The 22064-nt window shown below is 34.8% G+C and overlaps 1 protein-coding gene across 2 annotated transcripts in view; it reads right to left on the bottom strand.

The window, feature by feature from the left end:
* LOC116347187 (leucine-rich repeat-containing protein 24-like) overlaps positions 1-22064 on the bottom strand; it is a 136638-nt gene that overhangs the window by 56440 nt on the left and 58134 nt on the right. For both annotated transcript variants that reach the window (XR_004201658.1, XM_031777702.1), the window contains exon 2: positions 3237-4755. Coding sequence is in view for 1 of the 2 variants with exons in the window: in XM_031777702.1 (XP_031633562.1) it covers positions 3237-3258 (22 nt within the window). In the remaining variant the exon portion in view is untranslated. The remainder of the gene's footprint in view (positions 1-3236; positions 4756-22064) is intronic.

The raw sequence follows: 22064 nt of genomic DNA, 5'->3' as shown, positions 1-22064 counted from the left end.
GTGCAAGTGTAATCAGAGCGAGAATAGCACTAATCTTCTTATGCGACGACAATGTATTCAAAGTATTGGGCAAAAGTTAAACAAGGTTCCCATCACCTCAAGCAAAACGAATCGAAACCGAGCCAACTCTCTCTCTCTCTCTCTCACACACACACACACACATACATAGTTTTTTCTGTCTCACATCCCTTCTTAGCACCATACTCAAGCAAACAACATCGAAAAAGCGACGAAAAGAAGACACAAAACTAACGATTAATTAGCTGTCTTAAATTAAATTATAGTTCTTCGTTTAATTTTCAAACTAAAACATTGTGAACTGAGTGAACACGGGAAAGCTGAGAACTGTGTGTGCCGTATGCTAAGAACAGTGTGTGTAAAGGGCGGCCCAAGATTGGATGCAACTTTTAACAAGGGCAAAATGTGAAATGAATACACGAAAACGTTTAATTTTGTATGCTTTTATTTTGCAATGAGAGCATTTTAATGGACATAGACAGCAAGCTCATTCAACGCCTGTGAACTTTCTTGGTGGTGCAGCAACATCGGCGGTGACGACGTCAATGACAACACATAAAAGCCGCGCATGCACATACACACACATATAAAACGAACAAAATGCGGTGCAAATATATAAGTTTGGTGTTGGTTGAAAATCTCATAAAATCGATGTGATAAATGTTGTAATGTTTGGTGTATATCGAACACAATTCACATAAGCATGAATATTACTTTAACAGAAGCAATCAACTTTATTTTCCAACCATCTTGACTCTTCCGCCCTCTCACATCCACACATATTTCATTCATTTCGCCCTTGCAACAATCTACAAATTAGATTTTATTTGCTCGTTTATTGGAACCATGCATATATTTTCCATTTCAAATCGATGTGGTGTGACTTTGGCACTTGCCACATCAAAGATAAAACTTATTTTAATATTTGAACTATCTTTTTAAGATAATTTATGTGCGTTACCAACAAATTTCATCGATGTGTAATGTGTATACACATTTTTGCATGTGTATGTTTGCAGTTGTATGGAACATTTCATGATGTATGAAAAAATTTATTTGAATTTCACATTTTCGAAAAGTTTTCTCTACATTTCTTCTTGTTTAAAATGATAGATAGAGAAAGAGGTTGAGAAAGAGGCTATTGCTTTGGCAAACGCTCATAGTGTTCTCGAATAGTATATGCGATATGGCGTATGGCGAGAATTGTGCTTTTTCATGCGAATTACTTGTATGGTCTGGTTGGTTTTCAAAAGAATTTACACACGGTACATACCCGTATTTTGTAAACGCTTGCTCAAGATCAAAATTCGCTTTTAATATAGAGTGACGTACTTCGGATACAGAAAAGAGAAAATAAAGAACAAGCCACCTCTCCAACTAAAAAGGGGAAAATGTTTATAAATCCGGAGAAAATCGCATCTATACATGTGCATGAGTAAATAATGTTGCTCTTGCTTGCGAGAATTGTGCATTAGGTAAACAAAACATTTGAAGTACGCTATTCAGAGAAAAGCACTGACGAGTGCGAGAGGGAGAGATGAAACAAAAAAATAAATAATACGATATAGAAGTGAGAGTAAATGCAAAATTGTGAGAATAAATGATTCTCAACTAAATCAAGAGAGCGTTGCGGTGTGTTGCAGTAAGCTGTAATTTTATAGCATATTTTATTTCATTTTCCATTCATTATACGGTCGTTTTTCTTGCATTCTCTGCGTTCAATACCATCGTTTGCCTACGAACCCTGTAAATTCAGGTGTTGGTTTAAGTTCATTTTCTCATTATTTCCCACTCTCTTTTATTTCTCGCATTCACATCCAATTGAAAAATCCACTTACAGCTGCTATTTTGCGAGATGTTACCATATATTTTAAAATAAACAAATTATTACAGCACACAGTAAGTGCTTTTGGCCGATGTATATTAAGGTGGCATGACGTGTCTGTTTTTGGTTATGCTTGTATTTCGTCTGTCACAATTAAATGCATTATAAATTGATTAAAACAGTATTCATTGCGGATAAGCTTCATGCCCATATTCTAGTTCTCTTCTCCCTTCCATTCCATATATCCAATCACAGAAAAGACATCACGCCAAAACAAGCACAGTTGCACACATGCTGATGTGGTGGTAGCCACTTACAAAATGCTCAAACAATCCATTCGGAATTCATTCAGTTCTGTATGGAACCTAACTCATTGCATCGTGATTCGTTTTTCTCATTTATATTCGAAATCAATCTGCCAAAAATGAATGTGAACCCATTAAAAAGTTGGACTGTAGAGAGCACGTTAATTTTCCTTCATTTCAAAATGTTCATTTTTCGATTTTGATGAGTTGCCATTGATTTTGTGTGTTTCGGCATGCTTATAACTGAGACACACCATCGCTCATGGTAATGGTTGTTAATGAAAAAGCATTTCTGCATTAATTGGAAATTAAATCGATTGAAATTGGTTTTGAATTTGCGGTTTGCTGTACGTGTTTTCATAACACGCACATCGCACACATACAAAACACTCGACACTAATTTTATTTATGACATATTCATTTGAAGTTTACGACATTGGATTAGCTATATATCGATAAAATCAACCGAAAAACTTTTCATCATTATGAAAAGACAGAGAAAAAGAGAGAACGAGTGAATGGGATGCCAAATACGAAGAAAGAAAAGGCAGCCGTCGGTGACGATGGGAATAATTTTGTTGAATCTCCGGATACTGGAAAAAATCGATGCCATTAGCAAATACATACTTTACAGTTGAAACGTGAATTCTCAAAGACGTTGTATGGTATTACAAAATAAAATACACCCATCAAGAGATAGACTTTTCATTTCTATGCCATTGCATTCTTCAGTGAACAAAATACCAAATATCGTTCGAGAGTAATTTCGAATTTGATCTCTTTTTCAAAGTTTAATAAAACAAAAATCCGGCACGAAAATGTTCGTAATGAATGAGTGGCACAAAACCACCGACATAAAGTCCAAAGGAATTACAATGAAAGCGATATAGCAAAGAAAAAACAACAACGACAAAACATAATGAAATCGTAATTAAATGTAATTAGAATCAAATAACCATCCAAACCAATGGAAAATCAAACGGACATACACGATCGTCGGACGGACTAGAAAATTTAACGAAAAATACATATACACACAAAATACTAAATGTAGAATAAAATGTTTTTAGATGTGAATTATAATTTACCAATTATTTGATATGTCTGCATATTTTTGTGCTGTATTTCATCATCAAGTTGCAGTGGTGTGTGGGTGAAGATAGAGGGGGATTTAGTTACGCTGTGATGTGTTTAGTATTTTTCGAAACAGACCAACAATGATGAAAAATGTAGATGCGGGTATGCTCCACAAAAGCCAAATGTATTATATCGAATGCTGGTACAATTGCTGCTGCTTCTGTTGTTGTTGCTGCTACTGTTCAACTAAGTGAGTAGCACAACGTGCTTGGTCCATTCCATATGTTACAACTATTCGGTTCGTTTGGTGTATTTATTAGCTGTGTCGTTGCTTGTTTTATCGATGATAGATGATGTTCGGTAAAGTGAGCACCAAACACATACACTATCACCCGTAACTTTTCTGTAGACTCACGTTTATGTCAATTGAATGAATGTTTTCTTTTTCTAATTTCTCTTTTTCGTGTTATTTAATTTCTATGTTTGAAATACGCTAGCGCGCACATTCTTGTTCATTTGTGTTGTTTTTTGTTTTCGGTTTTGATAGAAGGATAATTCAAGTATATCATTAAAATTGTTCAAGTGTATTTTCGAATGTCGTCTAAAAGCTTTTTGTCGATTTGCCGCCCCCGTACGGTCTCTAGCTCTCATATATACATTTACAAAAAAAAGTCCGGTCAATGAATAAGCACTGCAATGAGGTGTCACTGGTCGTCGTTAGCTAATCATTCATTCTGGGTGAATGTTTTAATGTGTCACTACAAACAAGCATTAACAGAGTTTTATTCTTGTATGTGTACGATCTACCACTACAAACTCATATTCTTTTTCACATCAAATGTCTTCTTATTCTTTTTTCTTCTTTTTTTGCTCTCCCTGCTCCCTTTTTTTCTTGTTAAAGTTGCACAATTTATTTTCTTTGCACACACTTAACACTACTAACCTTAACCATACGTTATAATTTATGTTTGAAAACAATGGTTTTTATGATATCGATTTCTCTTACGCTCGAATCAATTTCCCGTTGATAATTTTTTTCTATTTGTTTGTTTTGTCTCTTTCACCGAAAAAAATGCTCGTTGTTTTTCTGCTTCGACAGTTGTTTATATGTTTCTCTTGTTTGATTTTTTTGCTATCGTCGTTTTTCTTACTCCAGACTATTGTTATCTTTATTAATTCGAAAGTTTTTCTCATTGAAGTTCATCAAGCAGACGATTATGCGTTGATGTGCCGCAGACGGTTCTAACCATTCGAATGTTGAATGGCCCTATTTTTTCTCTTCGCATTTCTGTTCTCAAACGTTTTAAGATTAGTTGGTTTTTATTTTCCACTATGCAAACTATTTTTGTTGCCACTATAGTTTAATTTATTCCGGTGCTCAGTCATAATTTAATATTTTGCGATTTTTATTTATTACAAAGCGTGCATTAAACTTCATTTGCATTAATCTTTTCTTTTTTTCAAACGCACATTAAGCAATTCCGCTTCGTTTGGGGATTTTATTCATTGTGCTGCATTTTTTACGTCCATCTGAAAATAGAAAAACCGAAAGACAGAATTAGTAAATTTCGCTAAGCTTAAGAATGCATCTAAATTAGATTCTAAACTCAATTGAATATAAGCAATCAAAGTTTATGCGTGTTTTTATTCCCTATTTTTATTGACCAAAGCCGTAAAGAACGAACTAGAAGAATATAAAAAAGTTTCACGTTATCATTCTATGTTGCCTATTTTGGTGTGTTTATATTGAGTAATGGATTTGATTCACACGTTCACAGTACAAACAAAAAAAAAATTCAAATTGAATTATGGGCTCTATCATCACATGAATTGTATGGATTGAGAGGAGGTTTGTTCATTGCGCGCGAGAACTTGACGCCAAAAAAATAATACACATAATATGTACAGTGCCGTCAGAATATTTGAGACCAAGCTTATTTTTTTCATACAATTTCATATAAATTGACGATTTTTTGGAGCAATATTTAATATATTTCGGAAATAGCTAGACCCATAATTTTTTGTATACTTATTATTTTATTTACGGAGAGTAAACTAGTGAAGTTTTACCAAAAAATATCTACGCGTTTAAAAAATATCCGAGGTTTGCACTTTCAAGTGTGAAAAATGAACTTGAAAGTATAAACATCGGATATTTTTTAAACGCGTAGATATTTTTTGGTAAAACTTCACTAGTTTACTCTCCGTAAATAAAATAATAAGTATACAAAAAATTATGGGTCTAGCTATTTCTGTAATATATTTAATATTGCTCCAAAAAATCGTCAATTTGTATGAAATTGTATGACATTTTTTTGCTTGGTCCCAAACTTTCTGACGGCACTGTATATACCCACTTACCAAACCAAAAGAACCCGACACCGACACCGACACCGAGAGTGAGAGATAGAGATAAAAGAAAAGGGATAGAGTGCAAAAAAAGCAACGTCGCTATATCGGATTATGTTTATCGTGTGGCTTATCTGCGATGTCGTTTTTATTCAGTATGAGTGTGTTTGTGTGTGTGTCTTTGCTTTAAGTGGATGCAGGAATAACCAAAGTGTATTAAAACTTTTCGGAAAGTCAGTAAATTTCCGCTTTTTCTTTCATTTCCGACATTGCATGGCGAAATGCTCTAGAATATATACATATATATTTTGGGAGTTAAGTGCGAAGAAACTGTGCTCACCCCTATCCATAATACACGACTCGGTTCACACCAGTATCAATTGAAAACTACAAAAGAAAAGACACTCGCTTGGTCTAACATCACACACGCAACCATAAAAAGTATACAAGTTTGACAAAAGAGACGAGCGCGTATCTTTGCGATAATAAAATTGACAACAACAAATACTGAACAGTGTCGAGCTCATATAATCGGAAGAGAGAAAGAGAGAGAGAGAGAGAGAGAGAGAGAGAGAAAGTGCACACACGAAACATAGAAACGAAAACTCTACGGAAATGAAGACAGAACAATTTTTGTTTTTGCCGCCACTGTTGCTGTCGAATGAAAATATAAGTAGCAAAACTGTCAACACTTAGCGTGTATCTCTTATTTTTCGTCGTCGAAACTTTGAATAGACAAATGAAATGCGACGGATATTAATGGAAACATACATTTCAATGACATTTGGCATCATGTGATTTTTTTTTTTTTGCATTCGACTCTCTCTTCCTCTCTATATCTCTTTCTAGTGCTGTTTTGTGAACAGATTACTGTCACAACTTGCGAAAAATACAGAATGAAATCAGTGTCTCTTTGTCGTTTGTTTTTTTCCTTTATGTAGAATGACGCATGGAAATGTTAAGCATTCACAAATTGAACAGTGAAAAAAAAAGATGCTTGTGATATTTTAACATCATTGCACTCTTAAATCGAAATATATCGTTGAAGAAACGCATCATTATACATGGATAGGATGAGATTGGAAGTGTGATAGGGAAGTCAACTTGCCTCGCTTTTGCATGTATATGTTATATGGTTTTTATTTATTTATTTATTTTTGTTGCTCCCATCTTGATTCACATGCTTTATTTGACGACTCAGTTGAGTACCAAAATGTAGCGCATCAATTCACATTGAGAGCCAGTGATGCTGAAATTCTTGATAATACACATTCAATTTTTAACAAATGCCACGCATTGCAAGACCATATGAGAATACACATCACATAAATTTTCAGCGATCACTGAACACTTGACACATGCACAGAGAAAAATCACAGAAAAAAGTAGCAGCACACAAACAACAGAAACGCACGCATCCAAATCAGCTCAGTATACTGTTTATGTGTGTATGGGAAGAAAAAAATAACGAAACATTTGGGCTGTGACAACATGGTGAATCAAAATGGGATGAAAATATAATTTATTATTAGCGTGTGTATGATTTCGTTTTTTATGACATGAACAAATCAATTTGACAGATTGATCGACACATTTTCCGTTTAATTCTTCAAATATTCACTAATTTCGTCAATTTTAACATCGAAACAATGGCGGCTCAATTTTATCATTTTTATTCTATTAAATATTTTATTGATATTTCTGAATGTGCAATTTCCTTTTTAAAAAAACGCTTTTACTTCTTTTTATATGTCAATTCTTTCACAATTTCGTGGCATCAAGTGACCATATGGTAAAAAATTAATCCAGTTTTTTTTCGCTTCAAAATCACGAAAAAAATTATGTAGTTGGTGTTATACTCGCTCTTCTTTTCAAACAATCAATCCAATGTATGCGAAAACGCCTTTTACACGTGGATATACACGAAATGTTTAATATTATATTATATTATATTTAATTCAAAATATTACATGTGTAATACTCTAACTATTGATTTGTAGTGTCTATATCTAGTAATAAGAATGGCCGAGAATACTAATTGCAAGTACCTCACACCCAAACTTCATTATGGTTCATAGAGAAAAAATGGCGAATGCGGAGAAAAGAGCTTAAATTTTGTGTGCTTAATGAATTCGATTTGTGTGTGTGCATGGATTTTTCGTTGTGTGCAAAACCTGGGTTGATAATTTCATGAATATTATGTGTGGGCAATAATTCTTTTTACATCTTCGCCACTTGATCACATTTCGGTCTGATAGCCTTCGATGAACAAGAAAAAATGCGTGTAGTCGTGATGATCGTACATGTTTTACAAATAGGCATAATAATAATAATAATAGAAATGATGCGCCCGTATCCAATCTTTCATTCGCGTTGGAATGTACTATTCATTTTTATAATCTTCGTTCTCTCTCTCTCCCTCAGAGAGGGATAGACTCTTGCCAACCGAACGCACACACATACTTAAAATTTATTTGGCATGCGTTTAACATTACCCCCGCAGCAAGTGGCCCAGTTTTCGCATTTATGCGGAATTCCTTTCCATATATATCGACATCGAAATTCATCTCCTTGATTTTATTATCGCATTCGAATACACAATATATCCAGTATTATATATCGACCGAAACTAAAATGCTTTTGATAAGTGATTTCGGTTCTTCTATTCTCATCATTACGGATGGAAGTAAATATGGGCACACACACAAAACCAATATACCGATCAGTAAATTTAATATTATGCAGCGATAATATTACAAACAAATTTCAAGCACCTTCATTCGTTCAACTCGAACGGCGACCGAAAGCGGTGTTGTGTGGCGAGCGATGGATAGAGAGAAGAAAAAAAAAACAAATAACCGCCACCACCATCGCCAGCCCAATACAACCGAGATAACAAATCAAGAAAAACAAAACGCTTATTCAGGCCAATCACACATAAATTCTCGCTTACTCGCACATGATATACATGTATGCGAAGCAAACAAGAATACGAACGAGCATTTAGCGTGCAAACAAAGGGAATGTGGGTGCCGAATAGATAATATATGACCGAACCACAACGGTAAAACCATATAAAATATTTATGTCATTGACTGTTGTATGTATAAATGTGGTTCGGGGCCAAAACACAATAAAAACCAGTCAAAGCATTTCGATAACTGGCAAATACTCCCCAAAAATCTATAGTTTTTTTTTCCTCTTGTAATCGTTTTTTCTCTTTTCTTTTTCTTCTTTGTAAAGTGTTCCCATTTGTTTGTTTCTCGGTCGCGATTCGCATTTGCATTATTGCTGACGATGAGCATGAAAGTGTATACCTGCGGATCGCTGTAAATCCATTTCATTATTAAAATTGGTACACAATGTTTTTAAATCGACGGCATTGTGATACGCGCAAACGCTTTCTCATTTCATTGAATCGTTTCACCAAGGTGTAAAATAATTGAGATTGAATATTTTTTGGTGCATAAAGAATCAAAATCAACTGATCTTTATTGACGTTTAGCTCAGTATATCGTGAAATCTCACACTATTGACTGCTTTTTTTCGCTTCATAGACTTTTCGTCTTTTGAAATAATTTTCGTTCGTTTTCAATATATATTGAATTCGAGAATATTAAGCCTTGTTTCTTATTATTCAAAGACACGAAATGGAGATTTTGTTATAGACGGTTCAATGGAAAGAATAAAATTCTTGAGTCGAATAGTGAACACAATATGAATAAACATGCAAACTTAAAAACACAATGTAACAGACAGAAATAACATTTTTCTATGTGTTTGTGTATGTGTGTGTGTGTGTGAATGCCAAAAACGACGCGAATAAAACCTCAAAGAAAAGTCATATATACATGCATTCAAGATGCGGTAAATTGAAACGTGCTCAGTCTGAGAACAAAAAAATGTATCTTTTTGGAATTAGTGGGAAAACGGTGAGTGCGGAAGACGAATGAAAATAAAATAACAACAAGCACACGTATTCGATTTGTTGCCAACTGTGGAGTATAAACGAAACAAAATGAACAGCGCCACCGAACTAAAATCAAATCAAAAAAAAAAAAAAAACGTCATTGCAAAAAACGATGGAGTGAGACGAAAAGAGGGTGGGGTCAGAAACGAAATAAAAGGCAATAGCATTCGATATATCTTTATAAAGCTTTATGCCAAACATAAGCATACTGATATGATACTGTCGTGAGCTAAAGAATCTAAAACAGATTTCAAAAGCGAACAATCGGGCAAAAGAAAATGTATATTTGCAAAACGTAGCGGCAATGTAAAGATATCGGTTCAAATGAGATTTTATGGTTGTGTGCATGTACATTTATGTGTTTTGTGAAAATGCGCTTTGGCATTGAATAAGCAACAGCGACAGTAGCAGTAGTTTTGCTACTTACTCGCTTTTCTTTTAGTAATCTTAAATGTGGCTTTTTTGTATTTGCTGCTGCTGCTGCTGCTACTGCTGCTATTGCTGTTGCTGTTAAGATTGTGTGGCCGTATATTTCCAAAGAATTGAACTCAATGGAAAACAAAACAACAAAGCGAAAAATTCATTTCTCGAGTACGATACGTATTATTCCATTGGGAAAATCACCTTACGATTTTCATGCGTTTGGCATTTATGATCTCTTTGGTCTTTGTTTAGTTGCTTAGTTGGTTAGCTGTTGGTTTTCGTGCCAAATGAGATCTCATCTTTGTGCGGCCACACATTTACAATGGCAGAAAGCGACAGCTTTCAGTATTGTTGCACATGGTCACATCGTTAGAGTTAAGTCTCTTTACTGCTGTATCATATACAAAATACATATATGTACTACTTTGGCATCTATTCCGGGTCCCTGGAGCTATTCATATTCATTCGTAATGTATATATTGCACTGTATTGCGTATTAATACTTCCTTCTCTATATCGTCTTATCGTATTCACTTGGTCGTCATCGTCATTGTGACCAAGTGTTAAAGTACAATGGTGCGTACATCATTTTTGTGAATTTATGCGCGTGAGCCCTTTGTCACATTATCTCATTCAATTGGCTTGATACTTTGTCGTAGTAACTTATGCCGTCTCCATAATATATTATGATGAGCGTGCTCTCGATCGAATTGAATATATACAGAACGCGTTTCTCATTCATTTTCACAGTGCTTTTTTTGTTCGCACACAAATAAAAACTGTTTTGCGCGCCCACAACTTTAGCCAATTTCATTTGTCTGCGGTTCACTCGCATCGATTACTTTATTCATACTTGCTGTTTGCCGTTTAATAAGTGAGGAGAGAGTGTGTGTGTGTTGTTATTTTTTTGTATGCACAATTTTTCTTGTGTCGTTTTCAATTCAGTCATCGTTTGCGGGGGCCAAAAAAAGATGTGGCGAATGATGTGTCATTCATAACTTCAACTTGTATAGCTTTTTATTTCAATACCGCGCCACGGCGATATTGTGTATATGTGTATGTATAAGCGTGCGTTTTTTTGTATGTGTGTATGTTAGGGTGTGTACCGCAAACATGTCAATTCAAATACTACAATAACATACCAGGCATAACCACAATGTTTTCCATAAAACGATCATTCTTTCACCGCATATCAGCACCCAGGCACAATCTAGACAGGCATAATCATTGCATAACGTCTCTCGCTTAAAAGTAGCTAGATACTTTGCCCAAGTGACTGACAATGTCAAATTTACGTCAAAAAATACGAGCGCGCTCGTGTTCGCATTTGCCTTAAATCACAACATTCAACGGACCAAAATGCGATGCGATATAATAAATGTGAGCATGTAGAGATGCTTTGAATATATGAACCGCCTTAGTGATGAAGCTAACAAGCAAGCGAATGAATAAAGGAACGAACAAAAAAAAGAGACAGAGATAGAAGAGCGGTTGTAACAAATAATATGTGGGGAAAAATCATACGAAATATGTAATACAGGCGACATAGTTGATGACTATAAAATATGAAAAATTTACTAGTATTTGTATCTTTTTCGAAATAGACAAGTTAACCACGTGAATGGATCCAACACTTTCATTTCGAGTGCACACGTCGTAAGATCTAAATCCGAAAGAAAAAATTGGGCACCATTGAGCCGCGGATAATGACATCGTCGAGTAAAATATCGCGAATGCGCGCGCCCATACATTTCGATTTACATTTTTTTCCTTTCGTTCATTCATTTTGTCTCCTGTCCTTTTATGCCCAAGCTCACACTCACACGCCCCATTTTAGCCAAGTGTATCGTTACGGCAGCTTAAAAGAGGCAGCTGTTTGACTGGCTGGCTCATAAGCATGGCATATTTATTTGAGGGCAAATTGCACGAAGACATTAAATGAAAAGAGTGACGACGGCATTTGTCGATGAAACAAAATGAAATGTGAATTCAGTTCTTTTTTTCACTCTCTTTTGTATGGGCTGAAACGATGGCAGAGCATGAGAAGTAAAGTGAACGCGTTCAATTTTGATATTATGGTGAATAATGAAACCAAGATGACTTTGGTAATGCGAAGCGTGAAACATGAGTCCTGATAAAAAAAAACGAACAAAAAAGTGGTTTAAAATTAGAGAACAAACACTTGTTTTGATACACAAGCATTGAATAACGTGTTGTTGTACAAAATACAAATACACTATGTGAAGGGGGGATTCGGAAAAATCAAGAGACTGAACAATACACGATTTTCAAGTGTATATTCAAAGTTGAGACAAGTTAAGAGAAACAAAAGACGACTATATAAACACGACGATCTTGACAAGTAGATGTGCCGACGCGCGATGTAAGAGCGACGAAAAAGACAGAATGATTTTGTTTTTTTTTTTTGTTCAACGATAGCAACAAAACGAAGAAACCATACGATAAGAATATTCAACAACATTTTGAACAAGAGCTGAAAAAGAAACGAAAGTGAAGAAAAAGATTACAACGAAAAAAGAATGCTTCGAATATAAGCCGACGAACAAGAGATGCGACGCGATTTGATAAATCAGATTGAATGAGAGCAATAGAAGTAGTAGACGTAAAAAATGCACGAGACGATTTCACAGGAGATATAAATTGGAGTTTAGTAAGTGGTAAAGTGTTATAAATTGGAGACGTAATAGAAAATAGTATGGAGAATTTGTGGTTTTCTCTGTGTTTTACTGTGTAGCCATTGTTGGCAGTGTCTATTCTCTAGCCACCCCGAAAGAGAAAGACAGTGAATGAAAAAAAAATGAAACAACAAAAATAGCATCAATGTTGGCCGCATCACAACAGTATACCAAATATAAATACTGAGATTTGAGCGCGTGCTGAAAGCAAGTTCTTGTATACATTTCATCTAAAACATTATCTGGTGCATAATTTATTTAAGCACAAGTAAGTGTTATTCGGCTGCTGCGGGTGGAATGGTCGATTTCAATTCGAGCAAAAGCAGCGATTCTTCTTGTTCTTTTTTTTTTCATTCGTTTTGGCATTTTTGAGAAGCTGCTTCTATTTTTACTATTGTTGTGCGTTCTCTCCAGTTTATGGTTAAAAAATTATCCATTGCGGCATGCTTCATATTCATGCTCTCTCATGTGAATGTTCTGTGTTCCACTGATACTTATCTCACTCACTCACTTTCTGGCTGGTTTTGCTCATTTCGAATGCTGTCTGAGTGCACGCTTTGTGTAAAATATTTGAAACACCTTTTTCGCTTGTGGTTTTTCGTTTAGTCAAATTATAGCAACCGTATACTCTCTTCGGAAGAATTATTCTTCCACCCACTTTCAACCCTCGAATGACTAAAGAAAAACCATAACCCGATTTAATATTTTTACAATGTTTTACTCTCTCTATGTATACATAAATAAATAAAATAGAACATGTTTTTCCAGTGGCTATTCACCACTTTTGTCATGAACGTGCAGTTTTTTGAATTTCTTTCAGGTCCATTTTTGTTAATTTTTTTCTTCCTGTACCATCAAAGTACGAATTACCAGGGGCACAACACTCTACTGTTACAAACCATACCACGATACAAGAATTGTACAACAACAACAAAAATACCAAGAACAACAATTTGACACAGAAAATAGAGAAAGAGCAACAACACGTTGCTGCTTGATATGATACAAAGTACAAAAAGATTGAATAAGACAGAGAAAATTCATCTAGTGTGTAAATAGCGCTAGTAGCCAAAATGACAACGCTAAATGACAAAGAAAAAGAAGAAATTTCATGGTATGCAGTTATCAACACCAATGGCTTACGATTTTCATTCAGTTTATTTTACTTTATTTTATTTACTGTCATTCCAACTGTAACTAAAATAGTACATGCGTGGAAAAAAAAACAGCGCTACAAACGAATGCAGAGGAAAACATATATAGTGAAATTTGGATGAAATAGTGACCGAACATAACACGCTAAAGCATGGACGATTTTCTCTGCAATATTGCTGACACTGTCATCGTGACAGAAGGTAAATACAAGCGCGTTTTGATTTGAAAGAGAGAGAGGTGACATAGGTAAAGGAAGATGTTTTAAACGTAAATCGTGTTATATTCAAGTGCATTGTGCACACAAAAAGTGAAAATGATAAAAGAAAAAACCACACTTCAAAAGCCACACAGACAAAGTGTCCAGACCACATCGCGTGCAAACCATCGAAAATGATGGCATCTGGAGGGCAGCACGTAATGAAAAAGACACCGACAAGCCAACGAGATTCAAAGCACCAGATGAATGTATGCGAACGACGAAATGGAAACGACCCAACATTTATATCAATTTTTCGAAATTCTTTAGGCGTTAACCATGAATATATTCAAGAGATTGAATGATTCGCTTGCTTTCGTGCAAACGCACTCATGAGCAAGTATTTAAGTTGTTCGCCATTTTTGTGCGACATTTCATTTTATAGTTGCCTTTTATATTCCGTTACATGAATCTTTCATTTTTTTTTCTTCAACTATGCAATATTTTTTTATTTTTTCTTCTTCTTATCATATCATCATCTTAGCGGCATGATTTTTCGCTTCTTTTCTCCACTTCCATCTTCTTTTTTTTCTTTTTTCACATTTTTATTTTGTGTTCTTTTCTTTAAAAAAAAATTCTTAAGGGAAACTTTCGGCGGATATTGGAACAAGCCTCAACCTATGGCGCACTTTTTTCTCATCATACCATGCCATTACAATAGCCCACATAACAAGCTATAACATATACCAAACCGAAGCGATGAAGAAATGACGGAAATGGAGAGAAAAAGAATATAATGACTTTTAAACTTTAATTATGTGATTAAGGGATCTAAGAGCCAGACTGTCAGTTTGAACGTTTGACCTATGAACGGTTTTTCGTGTTGTCGTTATGCCGACGTTATGCCATCAATTTATGTCCTGTTTATTCATAATTTTTTTAGCGTTTCCGTCATTCGGTATATTCTCGTTATGTTTCAAGTTTCATATACTATCCCGATCACGGGTATCCGCCGAAAAGTGAATATGACATTTTTGACCAAAGCGACATATGACCATTAATATATAATATGACTGGGTTCAGTGTTATATAAATAGCTACAGATTAATTACATTGAAAGCGAGGCCAACCGAAACTCTATGAATTTTTAGCTTTAGCGCAACCAAATGCGCGCGCTCATGTTCACACCCGTTCTATTGCAATTATGTGAACGAGATACATATTGGGCGCACACGACAACTGCACTGGCGCTCTGATGATTTGTGACACATCTAATTTGTGCATGTGAGAATTTAATATGTTGCGTTATTAAATTGTATTTAACTTGGCATCAGTTTCGTTTTTCGAGATGCAAACATTTTTCTGGCACTTGGGTATGGTCGAGTGAGAGAATGAAGTGTGTGAGAGATTATAGAGAGAGAGAGATAAGAGTAAGCGAGAAAGTGAAAGGAAGAAGGAAAAAGCAGAGAATTTCATTCGACCACATACAACCATAACATTTTTTTATGATAAACGTTTTAATAACGAAAGAATATACAGAAAATGAGAATGAAGTATATGTGTATGAGTGCATGAGAGAGAGAGAGAGAGAGATAGAGAGAGAGAGGAAGAGAAGAATCACAAATGGTTTGAATCGCTCAAACCGCAATTTTAATTTGTTTTAATATCAAAATATTCTCGGTCGGTTTTAGCAAACAGCTGCAACTTTAAATTCCTTGTTACTTTTGAAGACTGAATTTTTTAAGCTGTTCTGTTAAAAATGAAGCCGCAAAAATGAAGAGAGAAAACATAGCGCCAACGATATGCCTCTTGTAGTAGGTATGCCCGTTAGCATGAACTTTTGGCCAGAAAACAATTTCTCCGAGCAATTCATGTAATTTTAAAATGAATCTTTTTTTTTTGCCACCCAGAGCGTATATAGTATGTTTTATAGTCATTGCCAGTATACGGTCAAATGTTATCCATCCATAAAAAAATATGGATTCACTGGATGTGTTTTGTACTGTTAAGAATTCAGGTAAATTTCAATGAATTTGATTGATTCAATCAACGAATTTATTCATCAAGCGCTGAGCTTTTCAAATATTTAAAGTTTAGTCGATGGAAAAATATTATTCTCGAAGCCCATTTATGAATTGTTCTTTAATTATCGCACATTTATTCGATTCAAAAAACTTAACACATCCACATTGTACACATACACACGGTTCAATAAATATTGGCCGAATTGAATCAGTTTTTGGCATTTAAGCAACAATTGGAAAATGAAAACAGTTTTAACGTGATTGGATTTTTTGCTTATAACCCATATGCACCATGAGAAATGGTGAATTTTGTGAAACAATCATTATTGGATTTTACGGTCTATATTTAATTTGGATGCAATATAAGCAGGGAACAGAGACCGATGGACAAACTGAAAGAGAGATAGAGAAAGAAAATCAGAGTTATATCATTGTTAGCGTAAAACAATTAATAATTTTCAAAGTCCGAAGATAAATGCCAAATGAAATGTGCACAATTTAAAATGGCAAAATGAATTTTCATGTTATATTTTACAAATGTAAAATAATATTTGCGATGTGATACAGAGTGCGAGAGAGAGAGAGAGTGTGTGGTCAATGGGTGAATAAGCCGTGTTCGTGGTCATCTAATATGACAAAAATACATATTGTATTTTTGGAGAAGATGAAGTGTTCGCGTATGCTAAACATTAAATATTGAACGAAATAAATGTTTGAATTACGATAAACGATAATTAGTTAAATTGTAACCACATGCACAACACATTTAACATTTTAATGAATGTGTTCCGTGCATTTGAACTTTTGTAATGGGTCGCCGAGTACAGAGAAGGAGAATAAGCATGAGAGAGATTCATCGTTAATTTAAATGTGCTTGCGCAACATAAGCCATGAGATTACATTTTTCGAATTGTGCACATTTTTTGATTGAATGCATCGACAATGAGCAAATGGGAATTTTACGCGAAACATACGTACATCGATAGAAAGAGAGAGAGAGAGATTCAAATACGCACATTACGCAAACGATGCAGTTTCGCGTAAAATGTACGTGTTCTGCTTATGAGCAAAAGCGTTGACTAGAAAATTGCAGATCACCAGATTCAATACATTAATTGTAAATGTAATATTCAATTTGGTGTGATTTTCAGCAAAATTAATAAGTGGATGCATTCAAAATTGTATTTGTGTTTGCAATTTTGTATTTTTTGTAAAAGGTGTTTTTTTTATTCATTTTCCATCTACAGTTTTTGTTGTTGTTGTGGTTATGTTCAAATTCCTGACGTATTTTTTCTCTGCTTGTTGCCCATAAAACACCACGACGACTATATTTTTTGAAGAGAGTTTTGCTCGTACTGACCTGAGCAGTGCGTGCAACGCAGTGATTTATCACGAGAATAAATTTTAATTTATTTAAAATATGTAAATGGCCTTTCTCATATTTTTGGAATAAATTTCGCATATGCCGAACGAGCTTCGAATTGTGTGTACTGGCGCTTGACTTTGGTCAGATTTTTTTTTGCGATGTATATATTTTCCTCATGCTCGACTATAAAGATCGAAATCATATGGGAGGCAATGGCATCACCAAACAATTTCGGAAGATTTCGATGATTTTGAACGCAAATCAAAAGATGGGCTTTTATACAATTTTAAAATAAAGAGACAATTGTGTATATTTGGTTTCGAACTACAATAAATTTCCATATACAAATCAATTCTGTTATATTGAACTAATAAAACAAACTTTATTCATTTCGTGTATTTGGCTTTTCCGGCTAAAATACACGCTCCGAAAACCGCAATAAATTTCATGAAAAACACCATGTCAGAATAAGGGGAGAGAGACAGAGATTTACCATCAGTGGCGTAACTCGGTGCGGTAATGAGTCATATTCATGAAATGAGATGACGTGAGAAGCTTTTGCCGCCTCCACATGTATAGCAGTGACCATTGCATGACGACCATGCGTTCTTTTTAAACACTTAAGCGTAACAATTTTACCTCCTAATATTCAATAAAAAAAAGAAATCGATTTTCAACCGATTTTTTTTTCTTCAAAACAACCTCCTCTTTCCAAAAAAATTGTTCCAGCTACGCTACTGGTTCCCATATATCAGCTCCAATTTCAATATTCTTGGTCTTGTTTTATGTTTTGCATTTGCACTTACAAAACCATTAAATTTACATCAAATGCTTTCAACGGCCACGGGATAAACAATCACTTTTAATATTTTCATTGAAACTTCCCGTTCCAAACAAACACATACACAATGTTGACCACGTATATCAGTACCATTTTTTTGGTCAAAAGTTTAAGCTACCAGCTAAGCGCTGAACAAAACAATAACAACCAAATCACAACGAACCTAAATGAACAAAACATCATAAAATAGACAAAATCATATTTGCCATTGTATTTGTTTTCGTAACCGCACATGTTCAGATCATCTGGATCATGAGAGAGTGCAGCGCCCCAACCATATACTGATTTCATATTCATGTGTGTATGGCATTTTTGCTATTACAATTGCTGTGTGTGTATGTGTTTGCTGTTTGCCTCAAAGAAATCGTAAATTATTCATCATACACAATTATTAATTATTCGGTGAAACTTTATTTTAATGTGCATTTTTACAAATGGAAAAGTTGTGTGGTATTCAATTTTATCCATTTTCTTTTGTAAATACATGCGACGTAGTACTGTGTTGTTGTTATTGTTATGGTTTTTTTGCTCTCTGCTCAGTTGGGTCCGGTATTTTGGAATGTTTCTAAAATTTATAGCAGTCATTTGCAGTTTGTGGTAAATTAGTGCTGGCATACCGTATGCATGACGGAGAGTGAGAAAGGAAGAGAATGTATGTGTACTGCATTTTTTGGTCATTTTATGTTGTTGCGCATGCATAACTTTACCATTGGAATTTCAAGAAATGTGACCGAAAAAAAACAACACGCACAACAGCGGTAAAAGGTCAGCTAAAGCACTCGCATTATATAATAAACGTACATTTCATTGCGTATGTTGGCATTTTAATCTAGTTATTTGGATGTTTTTTTTGCTTCTGCTTAGGCGTTACTTATTAGACCTTTACCGATGTAGTGCAATGATTTTATCTGGTAATGCGTTGCAGATCATATGCATTTTTCTATGTTATTTGGTCTCTGGTCATTCATCAATGTAACCGGTTCAATTTTTTTATAAATATATACAGCACATTTTCTTCCGTTTGATTCGGTGGTTAGTCGATCGATTGGGTTTTTCTCCATAGGTGCTTTGGAATTGTTCGGTATTTTTTCGTTCTGTTCATTCAACGACAAATATATTTTGATATCGTTTGCTGTTGCAATGTGTGGATGTGCATGGCATATATTGTATGCAAGCGAAAGAGAGAGAAAGAGAAAGAGACTGCAGAGAATATCCAATGACCATAAAAAATATCACATAATTAACATATGTTTCCGATGTCGTTTTACCGATACTGTTGGCGATGTCAGCATCTTTCGCCCGCACGCTTCTCGTTCACGTATCGTTTGATTGGTGTTTTGTTTCATTGGTTGCACGTGCTTTTGTTATTTGTATTGGGCTTTTGGTTGTGATCATATATATGGTTGTTTTTTGTCATAAAAGCACTGCATCACCAACTTTGTTTTGTTCGTCTCGTTGCGTCTCACCTTTTCGCTTGTCTCATATACTTGCCCCATATTATTCGTTCATTTATTTTTGCTTCGGCACGAATAATATATTTCGTTTCACATTATTAATGATTTTTGAATAAAGGCCACTCCTCGTTTATCAATGTCCCCATCGCGGTGCTGTCGTTGGTTTACTTTTTTCATTCTGCCGCTTCGTTTATTTTGTTTCATCAATCGCATGAAAGATTTGAAGCGATGAATTTTGTGAACGGAGTGCAATGGAAACAGCGAGAGTGTGAGTGTGTGAGAGAGAGGGGAAGAAAAAAAAATCATTATGTTTTCGTTGGACATGCATCAAACCAACATATAAATTTAAATGAATAATTCAAGCACATTTTTCAAGCGCATGTCGCAGTTGGCTTGCAATGTACTCTCTCAATGCTTCGCTTGTCATTCGATTCGTTCATGTGTGTGTGTGTGTGTATGCTGACGTTACGCACGTAAAGACGTTACTTTACATTTCAATTTTTCGTCACTTTTCTTATAGGCACATCGCCAATTCACATCGCATCACATTGCAATGTGGAATAAATTTTCGGTGGTATATTTAATGATTTGATGGGCATAATTTTGGAATTTATTTTTCAATACACGTCGACTGTACGCGGCACATTGTCCGACAACGTATAACTGTAAATATGATCGGACGAGACAAAATGTATGATAGAAATGAATGATAATTTTTTGCGAAATGAGACGATATTTCGCAGCACGCCCAACTCACGCTCTCCAAATTTCATTCCAAATGGAACAACAAAGTCTTACAACACACGCCCCGAAAAACAAAGAATCTATTTGCCATTTAGATTATCCATCTTTTTGATTGTCATAAATAAAACATTAGTTTATGAATGCGTAAATTTGATATGATTCACTCAATCAGACGGAATGAAAACGAGCTTGAGAGCGAAATGTCGCTGTATATTTTTCGCTGAAAGAATGAAATGCAAATATATATTAGGTTTCTCTCTCAATTTACAAAATCTGAATGTTGTGTGAATGAGATATTCAAATCAACATAATTCATATGACTAACACGTCGATTCAGTTTTTTTGACTTTTGACATCTCTGCAAGTCATTCGTCTGATACGATCGTTGAAAAATGAACATTCAACACGAAGAGAGCAAGACATGAACGCTGAACAATTTTCGATCCCCGAATTCGAACGAAACAAAGTCAGCATACAATGCACGTTTCTTTTAACGTAACAATGTTGTTGCTTGTATGAGCTCCACAATGAATCACAAGTGAAGAAGGAAAAAGGAATTGATGTTCATTTTTTTTTTGCTTTTCGCATAGTCAACAACTAATAAATTGATGATTTTACAATATTTCTCCTATTTTTTTCTTCATTTTATTTTTCATTCTCTTTTGTTTCGTGTTTATCGATACACAAGTTTCTGCTATGTGTTCATCGAATTCAACACGCAAATATACGCTCCACCAAAACTTTTTCAGAACATTATAAATAACTGAAGCTGCATATGGGATGATGTGAAAAACACCAACATTTAAACATACAACATCGGAAAAATATTGAAAGATTTTCAGTCAATATATTTGAGATAGAGAGATAGAGAGATAGAGAGCGAGAAAGTAAGCAAAAATACAAACATGAAAAGAAAGTGTGTGCACTGTGCAAGATGGAAGAGCACAACGAACAAGAAAAAAAAATTGAAAACGTAATCATGCCGCATCATTTAACATCAGTTCGAGTTTTCAGTTGCTCTTCAGCATCCACTCACCAAATCTCAAATGCTCAAAAGCTCCAAAGAAGACGAAAACAACGAAGAGAAACGAGAAGAAAAAAAAAAGATTGTGAACTGTATTGCTGCTGTGTTATACACTTTTAGATTTTTCCTTTAACTTTAACGGTTTTCAAGTTTTCACGATGAGTGCGTTCACAACCTTTCTCGACATGCCAAACATTGTTTCGACAAAGCATATTTGGAGTATGCATGAATATGTGTGTTTGTGTATTGGCCAGCCAACGTTTTTTTCATTCTCTTACATTGTGAAAAGGCAGCATTCAAATTGAAAGTTCAGCTAGTTTTGCTCTATTCTATGTTACGCGTGTAAATTTTCTTTTTCTCGATATACTTTCCTTCAAGATGCTTAATTTACCTGTGGGTGCACGTTTACTCAACCGTATTGAAAACCTGTTTATGGCCATTTTAAAATAAATGTATTTTCTTTCTTTGTTTTGAAAGTTTATTTTCGTTCTCCCTTGCTGTTCATTCAGCTCGCTACATTTCTGCTCTTTGTTTTTTTACATTTATATATATACAGGGTGGCGCATTTAATCGGGTTTTCCAGGGGGGTGGGAATTT

Source organism: Contarinia nasturtii, unplaced genomic scaffold (assembly GCF_009176525.2).
Source record: "Contarinia nasturtii isolate CC-2019 unplaced genomic scaffold, AAFC_CNas_1.1 Cnas_scaffold_129, whole genome shotgun sequence".
NCBI classification, from domain to species: Eukaryota; Metazoa; Arthropoda; class Insecta; order Diptera; family Cecidomyiidae; genus Contarinia; species Contarinia nasturtii.
Note: the sequence above shows the minus strand (reverse complement) of the source record. Positions and strands in the feature narration are given on the sequence as shown.